The sequence below is a fragment of the Coturnix japonica genome, chromosome 9, assembly GCF_054131305.1.
Source record: "Coturnix japonica strain WE chromosome 9, WE-NBRP24, whole genome shotgun sequence".
Classification (NCBI taxonomy): domain Eukaryota; kingdom Metazoa; phylum Chordata; class Aves; order Galliformes; family Phasianidae; genus Coturnix; species Coturnix japonica.
Genome location: NC_140671.1, coordinates 1,523,631 through 1,543,847, shown reverse-complemented (window position 1 = coordinate 1,543,847; position 20,217 = coordinate 1,523,631). Strand labels below are relative to the sequence as shown.

The 20,217-nt window shown below is 46.4% G+C and overlaps 1 protein-coding gene across 40 annotated transcripts in view; it reads left to right on the top strand.

The window, feature by feature from the left end:
• FBRSL1 (fibrosin like 1) overlaps window positions 1–20,217 on the top strand; it is a 385,537-nt gene that overhangs the window by 92,196 nt on the left and 273,124 nt on the right. For all 40 annotated transcript variants that reach the window (XM_085509366.1, XM_085509358.1, XM_085509360.1 and 37 more), the window contains exon 2: window positions 8,374–8,574. In XM_085509366.1, the coding sequence (XP_085365492.1) occupies window positions 8,374–8,574 (201 nt within the window). The remainder of the gene's footprint in view (window positions 1–8,373; window positions 8,575–20,217) is intronic.

The following is a 20,217-nucleotide window of genomic DNA, read 5'->3' as shown; positions in this document are numbered from 1 at the left end:
TGCTGAAGGACTCCATGGCCTGAAGCAGGATGGGGCAATTAGCGCCTTAATTCTCATCAAACTCCATTTAACTCTTTGTTCTGGTCTTGGTGTAAGATTCCAAAGCTCCTTGAAGTTTGACCTGTGAAGTGTAAGACCATTTTCATGGGAGCTTGTTCCTCTTTGCTGACTGTGTGTTGGCTCATTTATTTGTACACCTGAACTGCTGTAGTTCAACAAAAAGATAATTGCCATTTCCTTGTGGTCTGTAACAGGAATAATTGGGACTGGTACCTAATGAATGTCCAGTGTTCTAACATACACACACTGTTTTCATGATGAGCATGTAAGGGAACTGAAAACAAAGATGAAAGGTTTTCCTGGTGGCATCTTGGAGGAGATGTGATGACCATGCAGCCTGTAGCTCTGAGACACCTTGCTTGGTGTCTTCAAGGATGTGTCCTGCCTCTGTGGCTCTCAAATTTTGGCTGTCTGGGGAGGAGAAATTCCCTCTGCTCGTGTATTGACAGTTCCTTGTGTTTCTCTTGGATTTCTGATGCAGCTCTTCAGTATGCCTCAAATAAGGCATTAACTGCATGGGAGATACGTGGGTGTGGGGCCCAAATCAAATCAATGAGAGGACCCGGGGGCACGGAGAGCTGAGAGATCTCTTTGAACTCGTTTAATTAGAGAACTGTTTAGATTTCAACCTCAGTGTCTTCAAATCTGAAACAGGACGATTTGAGAAGCCTTTGATCAGATTCCTGGGGATGCTTTCCTCCCATATGACAGCTACAAATTTTAAGTGCCCCTGCCTTGATACAGCTGGGTTTTTGGTGTTGTATGGGCTTTCCTATTGGCTCCATAGTGTGACTGTACCAGGCTAACATGCCTTCCCTTGTCTTCTGACTCTGGCATGCTAACCTTTAGGGAGAAGACAAGGTGGACAGGTGGGTACGTTTTAAACTGCAATAGCTGTTTTGTCAGCTTCTTCAGTGATCTTTGCTTTTTGAGTTGACATAAACTGAGTTGATGTTCCCTCTTTTCCACCTCTGTGACTCTCTGTATCTCAGTGGAGTTAACATCTGAACAGAAGCAGAGAGGTGAACACAGAATGCGATGTTAGCTGCCTTATGAGACATCCCACTTGCTGACAACTGGCTAGCCATATTCTTACTTAGCTGTTCTCATTTTCTTAATGCCAAATCATTACTTAAGTGCTAGAAACTGAATCTGAAGAGTCTATCATGCATCCTGGTAGCAGGAGGGGAGGAAGGAGTGGCCCATGCCATAGCTGGAAGGCTGAGCTTTAAGAAGCTGTAAGCCATAGAATAACATGTTGGTTTTGACCGCTGGGAGAGCGTCATGCAAGAGTGAATGTAAAAACAGAGGTGGAAAAATCAGAGTTCTGAATGCAGGGATTAGCTCTTGAGCAGGAATGTGATACATTCTGCTTCGACTCTACAGCAGGAAAATCATTTTGTTTATTTTTGTGGCATTGGTGATGGTTTCTACAAACAAAATAAGTGTTTGTCTGGCTCTCATGTACAAGCAGCTCTCAGCCCATGGTACCCTGCAGTCACTTAACACGGTGGCACTCGCAGGACGCAGAGCTGGAACGCCTGAACTGCTATACTGATGTCATCACATCTGGCAGCCAGGAGCCTCTCCTGCCCCTCTGTGCCCAGGCATGCTGGCCAGATGGCTCTGGCTTTGGGTGCCATCCAGAGCAGTGCCTTAGCAAGGCCAGGCTGTGTGTCAGCTTTCAGAAGCAGAGGAGAACTGCCAGATCTATTTTTTTAGTAATAAACAGCTGGACTTAATGTATTGAGCATGTTTTCTACACTGTTCTCAAGCTGATTTTTATCTAGGACACTCAAAAGGTTGCAAGGTCAAAGCTGGACATATTCCACCTGTTGCCTTCCTTTGTAGCAAATATCTGTATTTGCATGTTGTGTATCTAAGAAAAGGTCTGATACCTCCTGCAGGATTGAGCCCTTTGTGGTGTCAGGAGGAGGTTTCTGTCCTTTGGCTGTTGGTTCTCCTGGACCACAGTGTGGTCAAGACCTGGGACAAGTAGGTTTTCCCCAAAAATTTACCAGGGAACCTTCTGGTTGGTTTGGGGCAAGTTGCTTTGCACTTGTTCATTCCTCATCCTGTAAAGTAGGGGCACTGGGGGGCAACAGAGGTTTCTGGCTCTGAGAATGAAGCAATGGGTGAGAGCGGAGCTGGCCTAGCTGGAGCAGCAGTACTTATGCTGGGCATTGAGCAGTGCAGTGCTAACCAGGTGCTGCTTTGTTTGTGTGACTCACAAGTCAGTGGTGATGGCACAAGAGAGAAGAGCAGCTCAGCCATGTAAATAGAATAACCTTTCTGGCCTCTTCTTCTAGACTGTTGATCTCTTGATAAAGGGAGGATTTGTCTTGCTATTGTAATAAGAGTTGTAAAATAATATATGTGTAATTAGAATTTAATAATGATTTGTCTGGCTGGTTCTCCAGCGTAAGCTGGTTCAAGTGGTTGTGTAACCTTTGCATTGTGTTCATTATCTAATGTTGAAATAACAGCTGGAAGTTGAGAGACTGACATGCAGTTTTAAAATTACAGAGCTTGAAATTGCTGCTGTCTGCAAACATATGAAAATCTATTAATGACCTTTGAGCTCTCCCGACTGCAAAATGTTTTATCAGATACAATACATCAAAATTGCCCATTGCTCTACTGCACGTTTCCCTTTTCTCAGTGATTGCCTGGGATATAAACGAGCGCCCCACTCCTGACACAGATATCGGAATATTTGAACTGTTCTCTCAAGCCCTAAGGATACATGGAAACATTTGGTTGCTGATTGTTTGTTCTAGCGAACCAGTTATAGATTAGCTGCTCGCGGGCACGTGGTGCACTCAGCCGCTCGGTGCAGGAGAGCAGCGCTGCTGGCCAGACTGACAGCTGCAGACCTCTGCTGCAAGAAAGCACTTCTCCATTGATGTGTTTGGGGAAGAGCAAGGGTGGTGAGAGCAGCACAGATGCACAGTGCTGGACTTCTCATTAGAGTGTGTGACATTTAGACGTGCAGCGTGGCATTTCTCTCGTGCTAGAAGTCACCTCGCTCAGATATTTCCCATTAGGTTGGAGTGATACACCACGGGCAGCTGTTTCTCGAGATGGCTGGCTTCTGTGTTGTCCTTGTTGTTGGATCGTTTGTGTTTTTTTCTCATTTGTTTCCCAGCCAAAAGAAACTACCAGAGGACTAATTATTTAATGCACGCGCTAGACCTCATGGCAGCTCAACTGCAAATTGTTACCTACCACTGAGGGCAACTGCAGCGTTGGTAAAATGCCTCTGGTGTCGTGGTGTGTGAAGATGAATTAATTCCTCATGTGGCACGGGGGATTCCAGATATGGCTGCGTTTTCTTCAGCAGATTCGCCCCTACAGAGGATCTGGCTGAAGTGCATTTGTGAGCGTTCACCACCCTCAGAGCAGCGTGTGTTGGCTTTGTGCAAGCAGTGTCCATCTGCAGTGCAGGCTGAGCCACAGCCAGGGGTGCTCATTGCTCTGCTTTGCTGGGCACGGGGAGATGGCACAAAGGTGCAGCTGGAAAGGAGCAGTGCTGGCACTTCTGCTGCCCAGCTCCCTGCTCTGCAGGAGGGGAAATATTGAAATAGTTGATATATTAGTTTGATTTTAGAGCGCCAGACCTTCTAGCACCCCTGTCCACCAGTGATGGATAGGCTGGAGATACCTTTTTCTCAGTGGTGATTTCTTGTTTTTTCTGACTAGTTTAGCTGGTACTGGCGATGTGTCCAGCTTCTATACTAGTTTGTGCTGATAGATCCCGAATGCCTTTTCCCATGGCAGCTCAATTCTGGAGCTGGGGTAGTTCTGCCCTCCTGAAGGGCTGGAAATGAGTGATGAAAAACCACATCTGGTGTCAGCGAGGAGCGGCTGCCTCGAGCCCTGATTCTGTCATTCAGAGGGAGAGGCTGGAATTTGATACGGTGCCTGTTTCAGTAATCCGGGGAAAGGGGGAATTAATTCAGATTAAGTGTTTATGTGGTGCTCTTTAAACAAGCTTCTGATTACTGCCTGGCAGTGGTGTGGGTCTGGCAGTGCCACTGAGTGTTCCCCAAAACACTGCACCTGGATCACATGCCTGACCTTGCTGCTTGACAGAGAGCTTTGGGAAGTTGGGAGCGATGTCCCCAGGTTGGCTTTCTTTAAAACTGCAGAGCTGCTGCCATCCCAATGCTGCCCTGCCTGGATGTTCAACCATGTGGCTGCAGTCTGCAGGAGCGGAGCTTCCCCCTGCAATTGCTCCACAGTGTTCCTACTTGCAGTGCAGCTGAAATGAGCTGAATTGGGTGCTGCCAGATAAGCATGAACTCTTTTCCAAATCCTTCACATGCTGCATAAACCGAGCGGGCAGCCCCAGCTGAAAGCAGCTTCAGCACAAACGCATCAGTGCTGTGTGTACTGGGCAGGCTGGCCTTGCAGTGCTTGCAGTGCTCCTGCAGGCTGGGCCCATGCTACGCCTCATTTCATCTACCTGCAAATGGTGCCCCAGCTCCCCCTCCATCATTTAAGCTCCCTTGCTCTCTGACACACTTTCTACTGACAGTAATTCTGCAAGCGCTCGGTGGGCATTTACTGCCATCACCGGAGGAAATACTGATGGCTTGAAATGGGATCATTTCCTCTCTGATGGACAGCAAGCACCTGTGGGAGTTTTAATAGCTGTGCAGTCTGTCTGTTAGCAGGTAGTGAGGAAGATGTGTGCAATTCTCTGCAGGGAGGCACCCACAGGCTCCAGAGAGGGGATTGCAGGAAGGAGCAAAGCAGCAGCTTGCTTCCTGGGGAGCTGCTGAGTGGCAGAACGGTGCCTGTGCTTGATCCGTCTCCTGGCAGGTGATGCTGGAGAAAGATTTTTACCAAAAATGTGGACAGCTGTGTGCTCACACTGAGGCAGGTTTCCTTGACTGCTTACATAAGACATTTGCTGCATGCCTTCTTACTGTCTCCTACATTACTGTTAAACAACGTTCTGCAAGAAAAAGAGAGGCCAGAGCTCTGTAAAAGGGCTGTGGGTGAAATGCATTTCGAAGCAGGGTGGCACTGATGTTCCCTCTTGAATGTTTTGATGGCACTGCCTGGGGGTAATATGTGCCCAAGGCAGCACTGCTTGGAGCCTGCCCAGCCTCACAGCAAAGGGCTCTGTTCCCACAGGACAGCAGTGAGTGCTCACTCTCTGGCTCTTTGCAGGTGACAGGAGTGCAGCCTCTGCTAATAAATTTGGCTGTTTCAATTACACCGAGTTTATTGGTTCACACGCTTTTATTTTAAAGTTGAATTGTGTATCATAAACCTGGAAACCGGTGGCAGCTTCAAATGTCTTAACATTTCCAAAGCTGGCTTGTCAAAAAGCCATCTTACTCTGGAGCTCAGCGCTTGACAGGGTCAGAGCAAGTGTGATGCATTTTAAAAAGCACGCCCCAAACTCATCTGCAATATGTCAGCTAGGAAAGGAGAATCGCAGTCTGAGGTTAAACAAGCAAGGATTTCATTCGCAATCATTTTAATTGATATTGATTGTATTGCTTGAATGTGGCATCAAAGCAAGAGAGTTGCTTCCAGCCAAGACTTCTTTTGTCTTTAAAAAGATAGAAGTAAAAAGAAAAGCTTTAGTGACACAGGCTGAAAGGCTTTGGGTTGTGCTTTAGTGAAGCTTGCAGGGGGCCAAGAGGCAGAAAAGTAAAACAAATAAGCATGTGCTGAGTTACAGGAACAGTTATCTTTCCTTCTGAATTACTGTCTCTTGTGTTACCTCTGTGTAACAAAACAGACAGCAGGTATCTCATGGCAGAGGTCATGGCTGGATCTGCACAGTGCTTTTTCTGCTCAGAAGGCACCAGAGAATCAAGTCAGCGCTGCCTTCTGCATTACCGTTCTATAAACTGGTTATGAGGTCAATAGGAATATTTAAAAATTAACCTAATTAAAAGAAAATCTGTTTCAGCTCATCTCTGAGCCAGGATCACTCCCTGTGGTATTTGAGAAAACCTCCTGCTAATTGCAGGATAAAGGTAATGTAAGGATAGATGGTGCTCAGGTCCTCAGGGGCCTTTCTGCTGAGAGCAGGGGGAGGCAGAAGCAGGACAAGCAGGGTCAGTTTTAGGGACAGCAGTTCCATTCTATTTCAGTTGTATACAAGTGGGATGTTTTATGCTCTCCAGCTTAAGGAATAAGTGCTGGAATGAGTAGCCTTGTGAGAGAGGATCTGGAGGCTGTTCCACTGCTGGGAAATCAGTCTGTATAATCTTTTGAAGTCAGCAGAGGCAATCTGGCAGCAGTGCAGTGTCACCACCAGCCCTTGGCTGCTGCTCTGAGCTGTGCATTGTCGGACAGGCCCTGGGGACAGGGATTGTGACCAGCTTGGTTTCGCACTAGGGCTGCAATCTACCTGGTGCTGGAGGGCTGAGGCAAGCTGCTTCAGCAGTGCTAGGAGTTATTCTTGTCCTCTGCACCCCAGAGCAGCACACTTGAGGTTTTTCTTCTATCTGTGTGGTTTTGCACTTTTTTCAGGTCCTTGAAGTGTTCCTTCTCTCTGGAAGGCACTTAGGAGCCAGGCCTCCCCCTGTGCTCTCCTTGGTCTCCATGAGCTGTGCAGGGTGGGAGGATTAGGGCAGAGCTGGAGCTGTGCACTGCAGGCACGTGGGGTGGCTGCAACCGGAGGGCTCCTCAAGGGCTGCTGCTTGCTTCCTGATCAAACAGATGACATGGACACCACTGTGCTGAAATTGCTTGCCATGGCGTTTCAGGGCTGCGGACAACCTGAGTTGTCCCACATGAAGCTGGGTAGAGCCTCAATGCCATCATTCCTGGTGCCTTCAGGTGGTGACATTCCCTTAGCGCTGCTCCTTTCTCCCCCAGTGGTGCCTGTGTCTTCCCATGCAGCATCTCTGAGCTCGCTGTCATGTTGCATCTGGCTTTATCAAGAAGCACACGCTTTTGGTGATTTCTGTTTCTAGTGTTTTGCCGAGTATCAGTTAGCATATGTCATTTCCATTGCACCGGTTTCTGATTAGTTACTAAAGCTTAGCATTTTGATTTCTATCTCTGACGCTTCATAGCAAAAAGGGTGACGTGACCTTCTTAAAGCAGCATCAAACTGCTGCTGTAGAGTGTTATCTCAAAGCTGGAAACCAAAGTGAGCAACTAAACACTAATTTGTATTCTTCATTTCATCATTTGCAGTGAATAATGCCAGATAATCCTTTTCTTTGCTCTTTCACTAGTTATGGGTTTGGCAAGCTGAGCTGTATTGTTGTTCTGAGGCAGCACTACTTGTTTTAATTTGGGGGTGGAGGTAGGAGGTGATGTCTTTGTTTTTCTTGCAATGTGTACGAGGAGCTTGGCAGCCCCCACAGAGGACCTCTGTGCAAGGTCTGGGGGGATTCCACATTGCTCTTCCATAGCAATGAGGTGTGTGAGTTGTGCTGTGTGCTCTGCTCATACAGGGTACAAATGCTGCTGATGTGACTGAGGCAGAAGTGTGGGATGAGGCATTTAGAGGTATTCCTCTGGCTCAGGTTGGCATGGTTAGCAGTGCCTTTTGGGGTGTTCCTTAATCTGATACAGTTAGGTTGCATAAAAACATTAACTGGGCTCAATAGAGAGTCATCAAGGTCTTCCAGAAAGCTTAATTTGATGTTTCAGGGTTGTGCTTTCAGTTCTCTAGGATGCCAGGGACAGCGACAGGGATGCCCTTTTCTGACCTCACCTCCCAGCATTAGTCACTGTGACGTGGCAGAGCAGCTCTCAGCTTGTGTTTAGCCCATACGCTGCAACTCTGATTTGTGGCAGACACGAAACGCTTGGAGGTATTTGGCCACTGTGATTTGTGCAGATTTCATTGATCTCGACTCACTTATTGAATGCGCGTTGGCTTTCAAAGTGCATTTCCCCATGTGAGTGCTGCTCTGAACCAGAGACCATCAGGCCCAAGGGGAGATGAGGGGGTCTGATATGTTCCTTTCTGAGATCAGACAAAACAGTAAAACCCATCTCTGTTCAGATGAATGGAGTTAAATGCTTTTCTTCAGGATGCTGATTTGTTTAGGTGCTGCTGACATATGGTTCCCGAATTAATCTGAAGCAAACTCATTTTCATAACCAGTTCCAGCGTCTCTGAAATTAATCAAACACATAGCCTGGAGAGTGTTGGTCCTAATCTAATCTAAAATTACTGTTTGCATTGTGCATGCCTAATTATTCATCTTAAGTCATCTCTGGAAAGAGCGCACTGTCTTGTCTGTATTTTTATGTAGTATTTAAAATGTTTATAAGTAGTCCTAAAGAATCTAAAGGGTTTACTGTATTCTTTTACCTTTACAGAAGGACATGTCACTAAAGCCTCAGGAGCGGAAGGAAAAATGGGAGAGGCATCCAGGCAAGAAACCTAGAGAATCTGAAAACTGTGTGTCTGCTGAGCCAAGTGAAAATGGCCATAATAACGATGCGGGGAGCTCAGAGAGAGAGGCAGAAAGAGGCAAAGAACGCGTGAAGAAGAAACTCCCGCTGAAGTTAACCAAACAGGTAGGAGAGGTGTTTCTTATCTGAATGACTGTGTGGCAGTGTTGGCCATTGAGGTACTGCCCTGCTCCTAGGCTGGGGTGTGAATGTAACCGTGCTGCTGAAAACAGTATCTCTCACAAGATTGCTGGAATGAGGGAATAGTGTTGCAAGCAGGTTTCATAAACTGAAATGGAAGACCAGGTGTTCTGAGTGATGTAGGAAGGAAGGAGCAGAACTTCATTGTATCCTTAGAGAAAGTGCATTAATTTGCACTGTGAGTTTGTGGCTCTCAGGCAGATCACAGCCTCCTTTGAGTGGTCCTGCTTTGTGAATGTGGAGCTGCAGATGTGGATGTTTCCATCTCATGTGTTAAGTTCACGTGTCCCTAAAGGAATATGCTGAGAAGGAGGAAATATCTAAGTGTGCTGTATCTGAGAGCTGTTTAACCCAGGTGCACCTTCTGCTCTGTGATATTGGTTCTATACATGTGCCAAACAACGGAAGATTGAGTTCACCATATTATTGGAAGTATTTTCTTTCCAAAGGCTTTCAGTGTTTTAGGATCCAAAAGGATCAATAAGATCATCTTACACAACCCTCCATGTAACTTCTCCACCCTTCCAGTCACTTTTGATTCCATTGAAAGATGCTTGTTCAGAAGGGCTCGTTATGTTTTACATTAGAAGCTCTGTGGGTCAGCTTATGACCTCACTCTTCTCATGGCTGATTGTTCTCACTAAATTCAGGCTTCTTCATTTTAATTGAAAGAAAAATAATGGGAATAATTTACTGCAAATCACTGATGTTGATATGTTACTACTTTTCTGCTTGGAAACAGGTAGCAAATCATGTAATCTGGCACTTCTAGTAAAATACTTGCTGGGTTTATTTTCTTTTTAGCTCCCCAAAGTGGTACCAAATGTTTTGTTTTTATAATTGCCTCTGTATATATAGCTGAAATAGATCAAGTTTCTTGTTTGCTATTGCTAGTAGTCAAGTGATTGGGTTTCAGTTCCCCCCTGTAGTTACAGGTGCAATGGCTTTGTGCACAAATATACAGCCTGTGCAAATTAAAATTACTTCTTATAGGGGTAAATAGATGCTCAGTCTTTCAGTGAAACTAAAACATGCAACTAAGATCCTTTCTTGACATCAAAAACCAGAAGCAGTAAGCATGCATTTCTCTAGAAGGCCCCATACAAAATATTTAGAAGCAATAATGCTTTATGGTATTTCTAGCTGCTTCTTAGACTGGGATTATGATAGTATACTTCATTAGCTCCTCTGGTCTCTGCCTTGCGAAGCTGTTGTGTCAGGTCTTTTTATTCATGTGAAGAAGCCCCAGCAGTGGTCTGTCAGCCCTTGCAAAGTGTAGATAAAGCTGGCTGCTGTTCCAGTGCTTGTTCCTGGAGGAACCTTATGGACTGTCATGTGGGTGCAGCTGGGTGTGAGTGTGGAGACTGGGAGTACTTGCAGGAGGTCATTAGCTCTTGATTGCCTTCAAAGCATTGGGCTGCCATGGGCAGCAAGACCAGACATTGGCTGCCTCATTCACAAGTCCCTGAGTTCATCTCACTTTCATCCATGGCTTAACCTTTTTTTTTTGTTCTCCTGGTGGTTTTAAGTATTGAACCCCCAAAAGAACGAGGAGTTTGCACAAAGAGTATAAAATAAAACCTGTGATGATTCACTCCTTAATGCGCTGCACCTCTTCAAACAAATCATGCTTTGAATTGGTCTTTTACTGCAAATGAAGCTTTTGGAAATAGCTCATATTATGTTAGCTGATATAGTTGTGGAAACCAGGCAAGTTTTCAGGCCTGTAAGGCTGCTGGAAGTAGCAGCAACATCCAAGGTAGACAAACACAGGTATTCTTAGTGCAAACTAATTATGCAAATGATATAGGCAACTTAAATATATTTTTAATAACCACAGCTTCACACCTACCATTCTGGCATTTCCTGCCAAACTGTCTAGACAAATTGGCTGTAATACAGAGTTTTCTGGAAGTTGGGGGTGATTTTTGCATCTCAGGGTTATTAAACATAGCTTTATAACTAATTTGAAAAGCTTACTGTAATTAATGCTAATTATATTGAGACATTGCTTAGAAATTACTGATCAATTTGCAGCTTTCCTTCTACTCTCATCACTTCTTTTCACAATTCAACAGAATTGTCATCCTTTCCGAGCAGCCACTAATAAATCAAATTGGGCATTATAATTACAGCGCTCTGCTAATCCTTGTACAGAGGTGCAAAGTGGTAAGCTGCTTTGAGTGCCAGGTTGTCTGCTTTGTTTAGAAAATGAGATTAATACTTCACTCCTTCTGACAAAACATCCGGATTCCTGTTTGCTTCTGAATATTTGGTTCTCTGTACCTCGGGCTACAGGGAGAGAACTGCAGGAGTTCATCTGCCCTCCCAGCCTCCTGCTTCAGCTGCACATGGGAATCTCATCCCCCCTATTCCTGCTCCAGCCAAGCAGAGAGAATGGAGGGTGTTCCAAATAGCTGTAGGTCTTTTGGGCAGATGTGTGCCAGGATTCGGGTCTGTTCTCATCCTCTTTGCTTGGAAAGGTGCTGACTGCAGCTGCTGCTGTCTGACAAAAGGCAACCAAGCCGCTGGAGCTGTGAGGTGGGGTCATACTTTCTTGTGTTATGCTGAGTTGCTCTTATAGTTTACAGAGCGTTGTCATTTGAGCTTTGTGTGTCTTTCATTGAGCCTTAGCTGTGCTGCTTTGCTCTCTTGGGTCTTGAGTTTGTGTTTGGAGTTGCTGATAGGTCTGTGTGTAGAACAGGGATTTCTCCCTGAGCTCAGGACCTGTAGGCACTCTGTGTGCTGTCTGAAAGTGGGCTGGTTTCCTTCTGAACAGAGTTGGTGTTAGCAGGGAGGAGTTGCTGATGCTTGAAGTGAGCTGTGTGGTTAGTCAGCCTGGGAGGCCTCACTGCGTGCTGAATGTGTTTAGATGTTAAATGTGGTTGGAATAACACTCTGTTCTGCAAATAGTCATTTGTCATGAAGATGACTGTCTTACACCTCCTCCTTCCTTTTCTCACCCACCGTTTAGGTCACCCAAGATGAAAAGAGTCTCAGAGAAGCAGATGAGAATAGGGTGCTGTAGCACATATTCGTGCTTATAAATAGTGTGTTGGGCTGGGAGCACGGGAGGAAAGGGCACGACAGCTAATGCTGTCACGTTGCTCTGGAGGTGTGACATCTCTGTGATGTCCTAGGGGGAGGGAAAGCAGAGCTAATTCCTGTGTCTCATTCACTCCCCAGCCTTCGTCATGCTGCTGACTGTTATTGATGATTAATGTGTAACGTTGGACTGGAACCACTAAATTACATTAACATGTTTGATTACCTACTCACATGCTTTTTCCGTGGTGCTTATCAGCTCGTTATCTGACATTCGTTGATGAATATAACTGTGCCGGGTTAGCGTTGTTCGGAGCTAAAGTCTTGGTGCCAGGTCATGTTCCATCCCAGGTGCAGACAGTTTCTTCTCATGTCCAGGTGAAGCAGTTGATCTTCAAACCAGTCAAGTACCATTGGCCCCTTCTTGTATGGTGGTGGTGGCGTGAAAGGGCGTTGGGACTTTTCCCAAGTCATAGAGAAGCAGTCTGAAACTTGCTGGGCTACCAGAATAATCCCATTGGCTGCTTGCACTGATGGCCAATATTAGTGTGTAGCTGCTTGATTTTCATTTGCATGTTTCCAGATAATGAGAAACGGTAACTCTGGAACAGTCATGTGTTTTTGAAAGCTCTGGTGGGCTGGAGGCAGTGTCTGTGGGAGTCTGGAGACCAAAAGGTTTGTGGGAGCAGCCCAGACTCAGCAGCCAGGTAGGAGGAGTCTGAAAACAGCCTCTGGGGTTTGGAGAGGTGTTGGTGTCCCTCACATCTCAGTGCAGCTCTCAGAAGCTGAAGGGCATCTGAAAGGCTCTAAATATAACAGCGTCTTACTCCGCTACCTGAAGCGTCTCAAGATGTTAAGAGCAAACCAATTCTAGAGAGCTGAGGGGAAAGAAACCTTGCCTTTCATGTGGGTTTGGGGGATAGGCTTGGTTTGTGCTTTTTTTGGTGTTTGCATTTTGCTGCTTTTGAATGCTGAAATTACACAAACCGGTTTCTTTTTGTTTCTAATTGATGTTACCCTTTTTTGTTAGCAGATATTATTTAAATGTTCTTTGAATCTAAACAACAAAGCACGAGGGGAAAAAAAAGAACAACGCAACAAAGCATGTCCGTTTTCTTTTAATCAGGCAAACGTTGCTTTATGTATTGCTTGAAAGCAGCATCCATTTGTACTTTTGGAAGAATGAGACTTTGCAGTTAGGACATACACGCTCTGAAACAGCTTTAAGTGTGTGTTTGTGTTGGCTGGGAGGTTGGGCTGTGCTTCATCCTCAGCCGGGCACAGGGCAGGCTGTGCTGCACGCCACGCTCAGCAATGCCCCAGCACCTGCTGCAGCCCCTGGCACTCTGCTGATTTCAAAGCTCCTAATGAGGCCGCAGTGCCGGGGGCCTGCCCAGGGGGGTCGGAGCAGGGCCCTGTTTCTTGAGCAGGGCTGCAGGGCAGGCACAGATGGCCTTCCCCTGCTCCTGTGTGTTAATCTGCCCGCACTGAGCCTGCACAGCTGCTTGGGAAACCGCTGGGGAGGCACTGCGCAAAGTACTGCAACGGCATACAGTGTTTAGTCATTAGGTTTGCTAATCCAGGGTCTAAAATCAGCCTCGTTTCAGTCGATAGCAATCTGTTTGCACTGTCAGGAACTAATTTAAAAATCTGCTTTAAGTCCTGGTTAGGCACTTGGTGTTCTGTTTGCTGCAGAGAAGCACAAGGGGAGCAGTGGGCAGAGCACAACAGGGGCAGGAGGAAAATCCTCTGTAAATAAATAGAGGGTCTTTGTGTCTCTAGCGAAACCCTGCTGTTACCAAGAAGCACTGTTGTTTTGGCTAAGTGTATCCAGGAATTCACAGCCATTCCTGAAGTCACTGCAAGGCCCACTTTGCTACAGGAAAACCTGGTGGTGTGCTTTCTTGGCTCAGTGGCCCTTTAAAGTGCCATACGGGGTGCAGAAATGTGTGTGTTAGAGCTGTGACAAAGATACCTTGGGTCACAGGCAGGCTTTGCAATGCAGCATGGCTTCCTCAGGTAGGTCATGCTGCTGAAATACAGCATCAGACTTTGGGCAGTATAAGAGGAGGCAAAGCCAGCCGGATCCTCTCGAAGCAGCTGTGAGTGAAATACAGCAGCTCCTTTGGAATTGAAGAAACCAAAAGGAAATTTCATTGCTGACAACTTAGGTGGCCGTCAGACTATAAAATGGTTATTGGTGGTCATTGGTGGCATTGTTGTAAAAGAAGAACTAAATGGTTTGTAATTTAGAGAAGGGAAATTAATTAGATGAAGTAATTTACAAGAAGCTATAGCTGCTTGTATCTCTTCCTCTGTCGAATTTAATTGGCTGACACAATGCACAAAGTCCCCTTTCTTTATCATTCTTCCCTCTTCTCAGATTTCATTTTTGATGTAATGTATTTGTTACTGGGGAAAATGGGGACTCACTCTGGGAGTGCTGCTGTTGTATCTTGTGGTTGAAGCGATGGAAAAGAGCAGAGTGGGGCCTTTGGTGTGCTGTCAGTGGTTCATCATGCTGTGTGAAGGAGCCCAGAGCCAGGAGGAGGCAGGTTGGCTTCTCTGCTCTGTGCCTTTGTGGCACTGGTGGGCATGGTCTATAGAGCCCTTGTGCTGTCTGTCAAAAAGTTGCTGCAGAGGGGCCTCAGGCTTGAGCAGCTGGAGCATCACGACCTTTTTATGCATTGCTTTTCTGGTCTGGGCAAGGAGCATCCAAAAAGTTATTCCATTGTGATTTAGCTAGTTTGATGTGAGAGTTTGGCGTCTGTTACCTTTGTGCATCTGCATTCCTAGGCATACACCAACTGTCTGTGATAAAGCACAGTCTCTGAGTGGCAGCAGGTACAGGTATGGTTCCTTGCCCTGTGATTTTGGGGATGCTCAAATATGTTTGCAAGAATCAAGCGCAGGCAATGTAGAATGTGCCTGTGCTTGCTGTTGGCTGTGGTCTCCAGTCATACAGGAGGCAGCATGGCAACAGCCACAGCAGGGCTGCCTGGGGGCTGCTGGGCTGCACTGTGTTGCTGGCCCAGCTCTCCCAGTCGGCCACAGGGAGCTCTCACCCCATCAGCAGCCTCAGGCAGCGTTACCGCATCCCTCAGCCTCTCTTTGCAGTGTGGGTTCTTAAGGAGCTCATTTTCATGCTTCTGCCTGCTGGGTGGTTTACACGAGCTGCTGAGAATGTGCACAGCTTGAGCAAACACGCCTTTTGGTTTGGAGACGTCGCTTAGGTAACATAAGTGCTTGCTCTTTTTTCCTTAGGCCTTCAAGCAAGGTTACTGGTAGCTGTTCAGGTCAATGGCACTGCAGTAGTTATTTGATGAAGTCAGTACGTGAAACCTGGGCTGTTTTCTCCAGTATTGCTTCCAAAAAAAATCAAAGAATTCAATAAAGCCAGCGGAGGTTTGTGATAGATGTAAAGCTCTCCCAAGCCTGCAGGATGAGGGGGGTCCTGAGGGGCACCCAGGCATGTGTGTGCTTTTTGAACTCAAGTGGAAATATGCCATGGCTGTGGGTTTTTTTCAGGCATTAGCATTGTACGTTGATTCTCAGGTGGTTTGTTTTCTTTTCCTGAAGTTGAGCCTTGAAATTAATTTATCCCCAAAAAACGAGGAAAAAGTCCAGCAAGGAGAATATATCAACTTTCAGGAATGAGACAAATTAATCCCGTTATATGCAAAATTGCTCCCTTCCACCTCTTCCTCTCTGTTCTGGTTCCTTGTGTTTGGAGTTGTTCAGGTTACAAAGCCAAGTATTACTTGGGTGGCTGCTGGATTCTGAGGGCTGGTGTTTAATGTTAGTTATGTAAATACATGCAGATTATTTAATTTAAAAACGAATCTTTTGGCTTCACCTTTCCCTCCACATCTCCCTGTCTTCCAGTAAGAGGCTTTGATTTAGGCACTAGGGAAAGGTGCACAGTTGTGATTCTTCCTTCGGCTGCTGCAAATCCAGTGCAAGTTAGCATTTAAGACAGTAATGGTTTTCATATTGCGCTCTCTGATGTCTCCTACAGCACTTCAAGCTTATTGTCACCCAGTAGTAAGAACAAGGAAAAAAACTTTTCCAAGGGAAACCTTAACCACTGGAATAATGGTGATAAAGAATCCAAGGGCAGAGGAAGGGATGGAGCTGGGGGAAGGGCTGCCCAGCATGGCTGGCATCACAGCACAGTGCTGAGCAGCCTTATGGTGCTGCACCTCGCTGAGTCTCATCAAGTGCTCAAGTTTGCGCAGTAAAGTCATTCTTTGCTCACAACACAGATAATAGTCCATACAGCAGAGCACGGAGTCTGTATCCACAAAACCCAAACCCCGTTCCCAGAAGCTGAACCTGGTGCTCCCCCAGCACGTGTCCTTACTGGGGAATAACCTCTGCCAGCAGGCTGTGGTGCCCTGATGGCTGCCTGCCATTTCATGTTGCTTCCCTATTTCTATCTCTTGTTTCCTTGCGACTGCCTCATTTTGTTCATAAAGCAGCTCGTAATTGAGTGTTTGACAAAGAAGTGTTTACAAGCCGTGTTTCTTGTGCATAGCTGCCTAGCTGAGGGGAATAACAATTTGGGTCTGAATTTCAGCCCTTCTTTGTCAGTGCCGTGCCATCAGCGGTGGTGGTGCAGCCTGTGCTTAAAGGAAAAGGCGGCCTGAGGTTGTGCTGGGGTTTGACATGGGTGTGGGGGATGCATTTGTGCAAAGCAGCCTGCGACTGCTTCTGTTGGGCCACGCTCATCCCTTGTGCTGGCATTTGTTCTGGACACCACCAAGGTGTGTGCCCTTGCAAAGGGTGCTCTGTCATTTGGGGTGATCTCTTAAAGGGGCAGCTCACCCTGTGTTTGCAGGAGTTCCCAGCTTCAATCCCATTGAGCTGGTTGCACAATGGCAGAACCAACCTCTGAGTTGGTGTCACTGCTTGTGCTGGAGTGCTGTGACTGTGGCAAGGTGCTGAATTGTTCAGGCTTTGGTTAAAGGACACCATGTGGCACCCACAGCGTGAGTCTTTGGTTTGTCCTCACACTTTGCAGGTGTTCCATTAAGATGTCTTTGCTGTACCCTTGGCCTTGTTCCGAATCATCTTTGTGCAGCATGTAGCTGGGTCAAATGGGTTGTACCTTTATATGCCCATACAAACACCAGCCCTTCCATTAGCCTTTTGCTGCCTGATGTTCCCCCCTGCTCACCTGGCTCGTGGAAAGCAGAGAGAGAAGGAAAATGTATTTGTGGTAGATTTTTTCTTTTTTTCCCCCATAATTTCCAGTGAAGCAAAGGAACAAAGGGATCCAGCTCTGCCCCTGCCAGTCCATCCCAGCAGCACCGGGGCCTCCAGTAAATGGATCAAGGGACACGTGGGACCCTGTAGGGCTGCTTGTTAGAGGATGCTGTTAGGGGCATGTCACAGCAGATGTAATAAATAAAGAGTCTGCATTGTCCTGGAGAAGAAGGAGAAAAAAAAAGTAGGTTGTGTGTTTTTTTTTTTCCCCTGTGTTCTCTAGTGGGAAGTGAAGTGTCTGACAGCCTTGGGCCGCCTCACATAGGTGTAAGCCTAAGGCAAAGCCACAGGCAGAAGGGTTGCAGAATAAGTTGTACGGGATCTTGACAAATACCTGCTTGTTATTGTTTATTGAAACTGAGAGCGTTGGGAAGAATTGGGTTTATGAAAGGTTATTTCAATTGGAAAATGAGGGAAAAAAAAAGAAGTATGGGATGTCGAGAAATGAATGGTGCTGTAGTTCCTTGTGGCTTATTGCACTTTGTTTGCTTTGCCTTTAGCTGCAAGGGAAGCATTCCAACATGTTTGTTGTTTGGTCCCAAGCTGCCTTGGACGGCAGCTGCTGGGTGTCCCTGGAGATGCCGTGCTGCAGGGCTGGGCTGAGGGGCAAAGTGGGGAATGCAGGGGGATGTGTGGAAGTTGGGTTGGCCAGAGCCAGCTTTGAGAAAACACGCTTCTCTCTGCTGCTCATAACTTGGAAACACACAATAAGAAACGCAACAAAAATGCGCTGATAAGAAACTACCACCATGAGTATTCAGGTGGCTGAGAACCTAAATCCCAGGCATTTCTTGCTCCTTTGTCACATCGGTGTTTACATATATCCCAATAACCAGTCTTTCTGTATCTCCATTTTTCTGTTCTTGTGCCTCTTACAAGAACAAATGGGTTCCTTTAACGGATTACAGCAAGTAAATGTGCAAGCTTTTGCAAGATGTATGCTGTGCTCCATAAATGGGAAGCAGAACATAATTTCTAATCATTGGAGAGGTTTCCTCGTGTGGCATCGTCGGAGGGTTATGTATTTATTTTGGCAGGCTGTCTTTAACTCGCCTTGGTAATGACAGGAATTTCTACTGCTTCAGCTGCATTCATTTCCAGAAGCAGAAAAGGGCGACTTTTTGCACTGTTCAGCAGCCCATGTGCCTCCATCGATCAGGTATTTCCTGCGGTTTAAAGACCTATTGAGATGTATCTGCTAAAATGGCTCAGTGTGAAAAGGTTTATTAGTCCTTAAATGAAACAAAGGCTGTTAATACAGCTACACAAACGAGAGCCCTTAGTTAACTCCCAGTAAGCTTTAACAATAGCTTGTGCTTGAAGGAGTTAGGATGGTAGTCAATAAAAGCCCATCTTCTCCTTCTCTCTGCCCCAGAAATAAGACGCTTCCAATGTTAGTTACATACATTAAAAGAAAAATCTAAACACGATTCAGCCTTTTCACTATGAGAAGCTGGTTTTCACCTGGTAGAACTCTATAAGGAGCTAACTTCTGTCTGATCGTTTTGTCTTTGAATTGAATAGGAATCTTAATCTCTAGCACAATGGTAGGAACTGCAGTGAGATCTTCGGCGTTTTTTTTCCTCCTGTTTCCAGATAGCAACTTTAAGCCTCGTTTTTTTCTTCCTTCAGAAAATAACTCGATCTGAGGGGGGAGGCTCAGCACTATTCTCCTTCACGGTGCTAACTGGTAGATTTGTTGAGGTTGAAGGATGTATTCTACCACATGTGCCCCCTCTATTGCTGGCAATGGCAAAAATCCCTTAGCAGTTTCTGAGGGCTTGCCCTGGGGTCTGAGCATCCTCCAATAACTGAAGCCAGCAAATGCTGCAGAAAGCTCCAGCATCTGCTGGGGGTGATCTAATGGTGGTATTCATCAGCATCCCGTGGTGGGGCTGAGTGTGATTTCTGAGGAAGTTTCCCAGTTCTGACCTAGGGAAGGATGTTGGCAGCCAACTCACGGGGCCTGTTTTCTAGCCTAAACATTTTCTTGATGATAAAGCTTTCAAAAGCCTTCCAGGGTGAGGAGCCAGTTAGAAATACGAAGCATATGGTTTTGTGGCTTTCTCTCTTTAGTAGCTGGCTTCTCAGGAAGCTTTAGGAAGGAGTGGATCCACTTCTGTATGCCTGAGGAAGGACTCAGGTATCTGTTGCTCTGAAGTAGCACTATGTGGCTGTGTCATGTCAGGCAGGAGATATGAGGAAGGCCAAGTGCAGTGGGCTACAAAGGGCTGCCATAGCCCTGTATTGCCAAGAAAAACATTTTCTGCAGTTCAAGAGCCTTTTGGTCCCCTGAAAGAAACACATGGGGAACCATCACCTCTCCCTCCCTGAGCGCAGGTAGGATGAGGCAGCAGGAGCTGAGCTGGTGGGCTCCAGCCATGGGGTCTCACACCCCAAAGATGTCCCCGAGCAGAGGAGAGCAGTCGCCTCCGGCAAGTTGTGCTGGCACAGCCGGCGTTGTTGGGTTGCATTCTGTTTTCTGAAACCAACTGCAGAATATTCCAAATTCCTCAAATTCTGTCTGCCCAGCAAAATAAGAGGGAAGCGTAGCATTAATAACCATGTGAATGGTTGCTTAATTTAGCAACAAGTTATGAATATTCAGAGGCATAGGCTTCTGCAGAGCGGAGGAACAGGAATGTAAGCCCCCGGGGCCGCTCGCTCCCCGCTGCTGTAGGCTCACAGCCCTACCTGCGAGGGAAGCAATGCAGGTGCATTCAGCCATGCTGCGTCCGCTGAGCTTTGGAGATGTTCCTTTAGAGCTGCTCATGTGGAAGTGGGACAGCCAGGCTTTGTGAGAATGCGAATGCGTGTGCATGTCTGTCAAGTTTACTCTCTTAGCTTAACCATAATTCATTACATAAAGCCTGTTTGTCACACATGACTTTAAATATCCAAGGGCCAGTCTGATTTAGTAGTTCAGATGTCTGTTTCCAAACACACTGGGGTAGGGACTGTGTGTCTCAGGGCAGCAGGAGGCTTTGCCTTGTGCTGGGGACCTTGCACTGACCGGCCCAGCACCGGGCATCCCTGACTTGACAGAGGTTGCACAGTGAGAGAGCAGCACTGCTGCCATCTGATACCAGGAGCTGTCTGTGTCCCAGTCTGCTGTTGATTTACACGTTCATCCTCCAGTACACATAACTGCTGCTTGGATTAAGCTGTGATACATCTTCACTCCGATGTAAAATTATTTCGAGTTAGACCTTGCAAAGGGAATGTCGTTCCCTCCATAAACGCCACTTCGGTTTA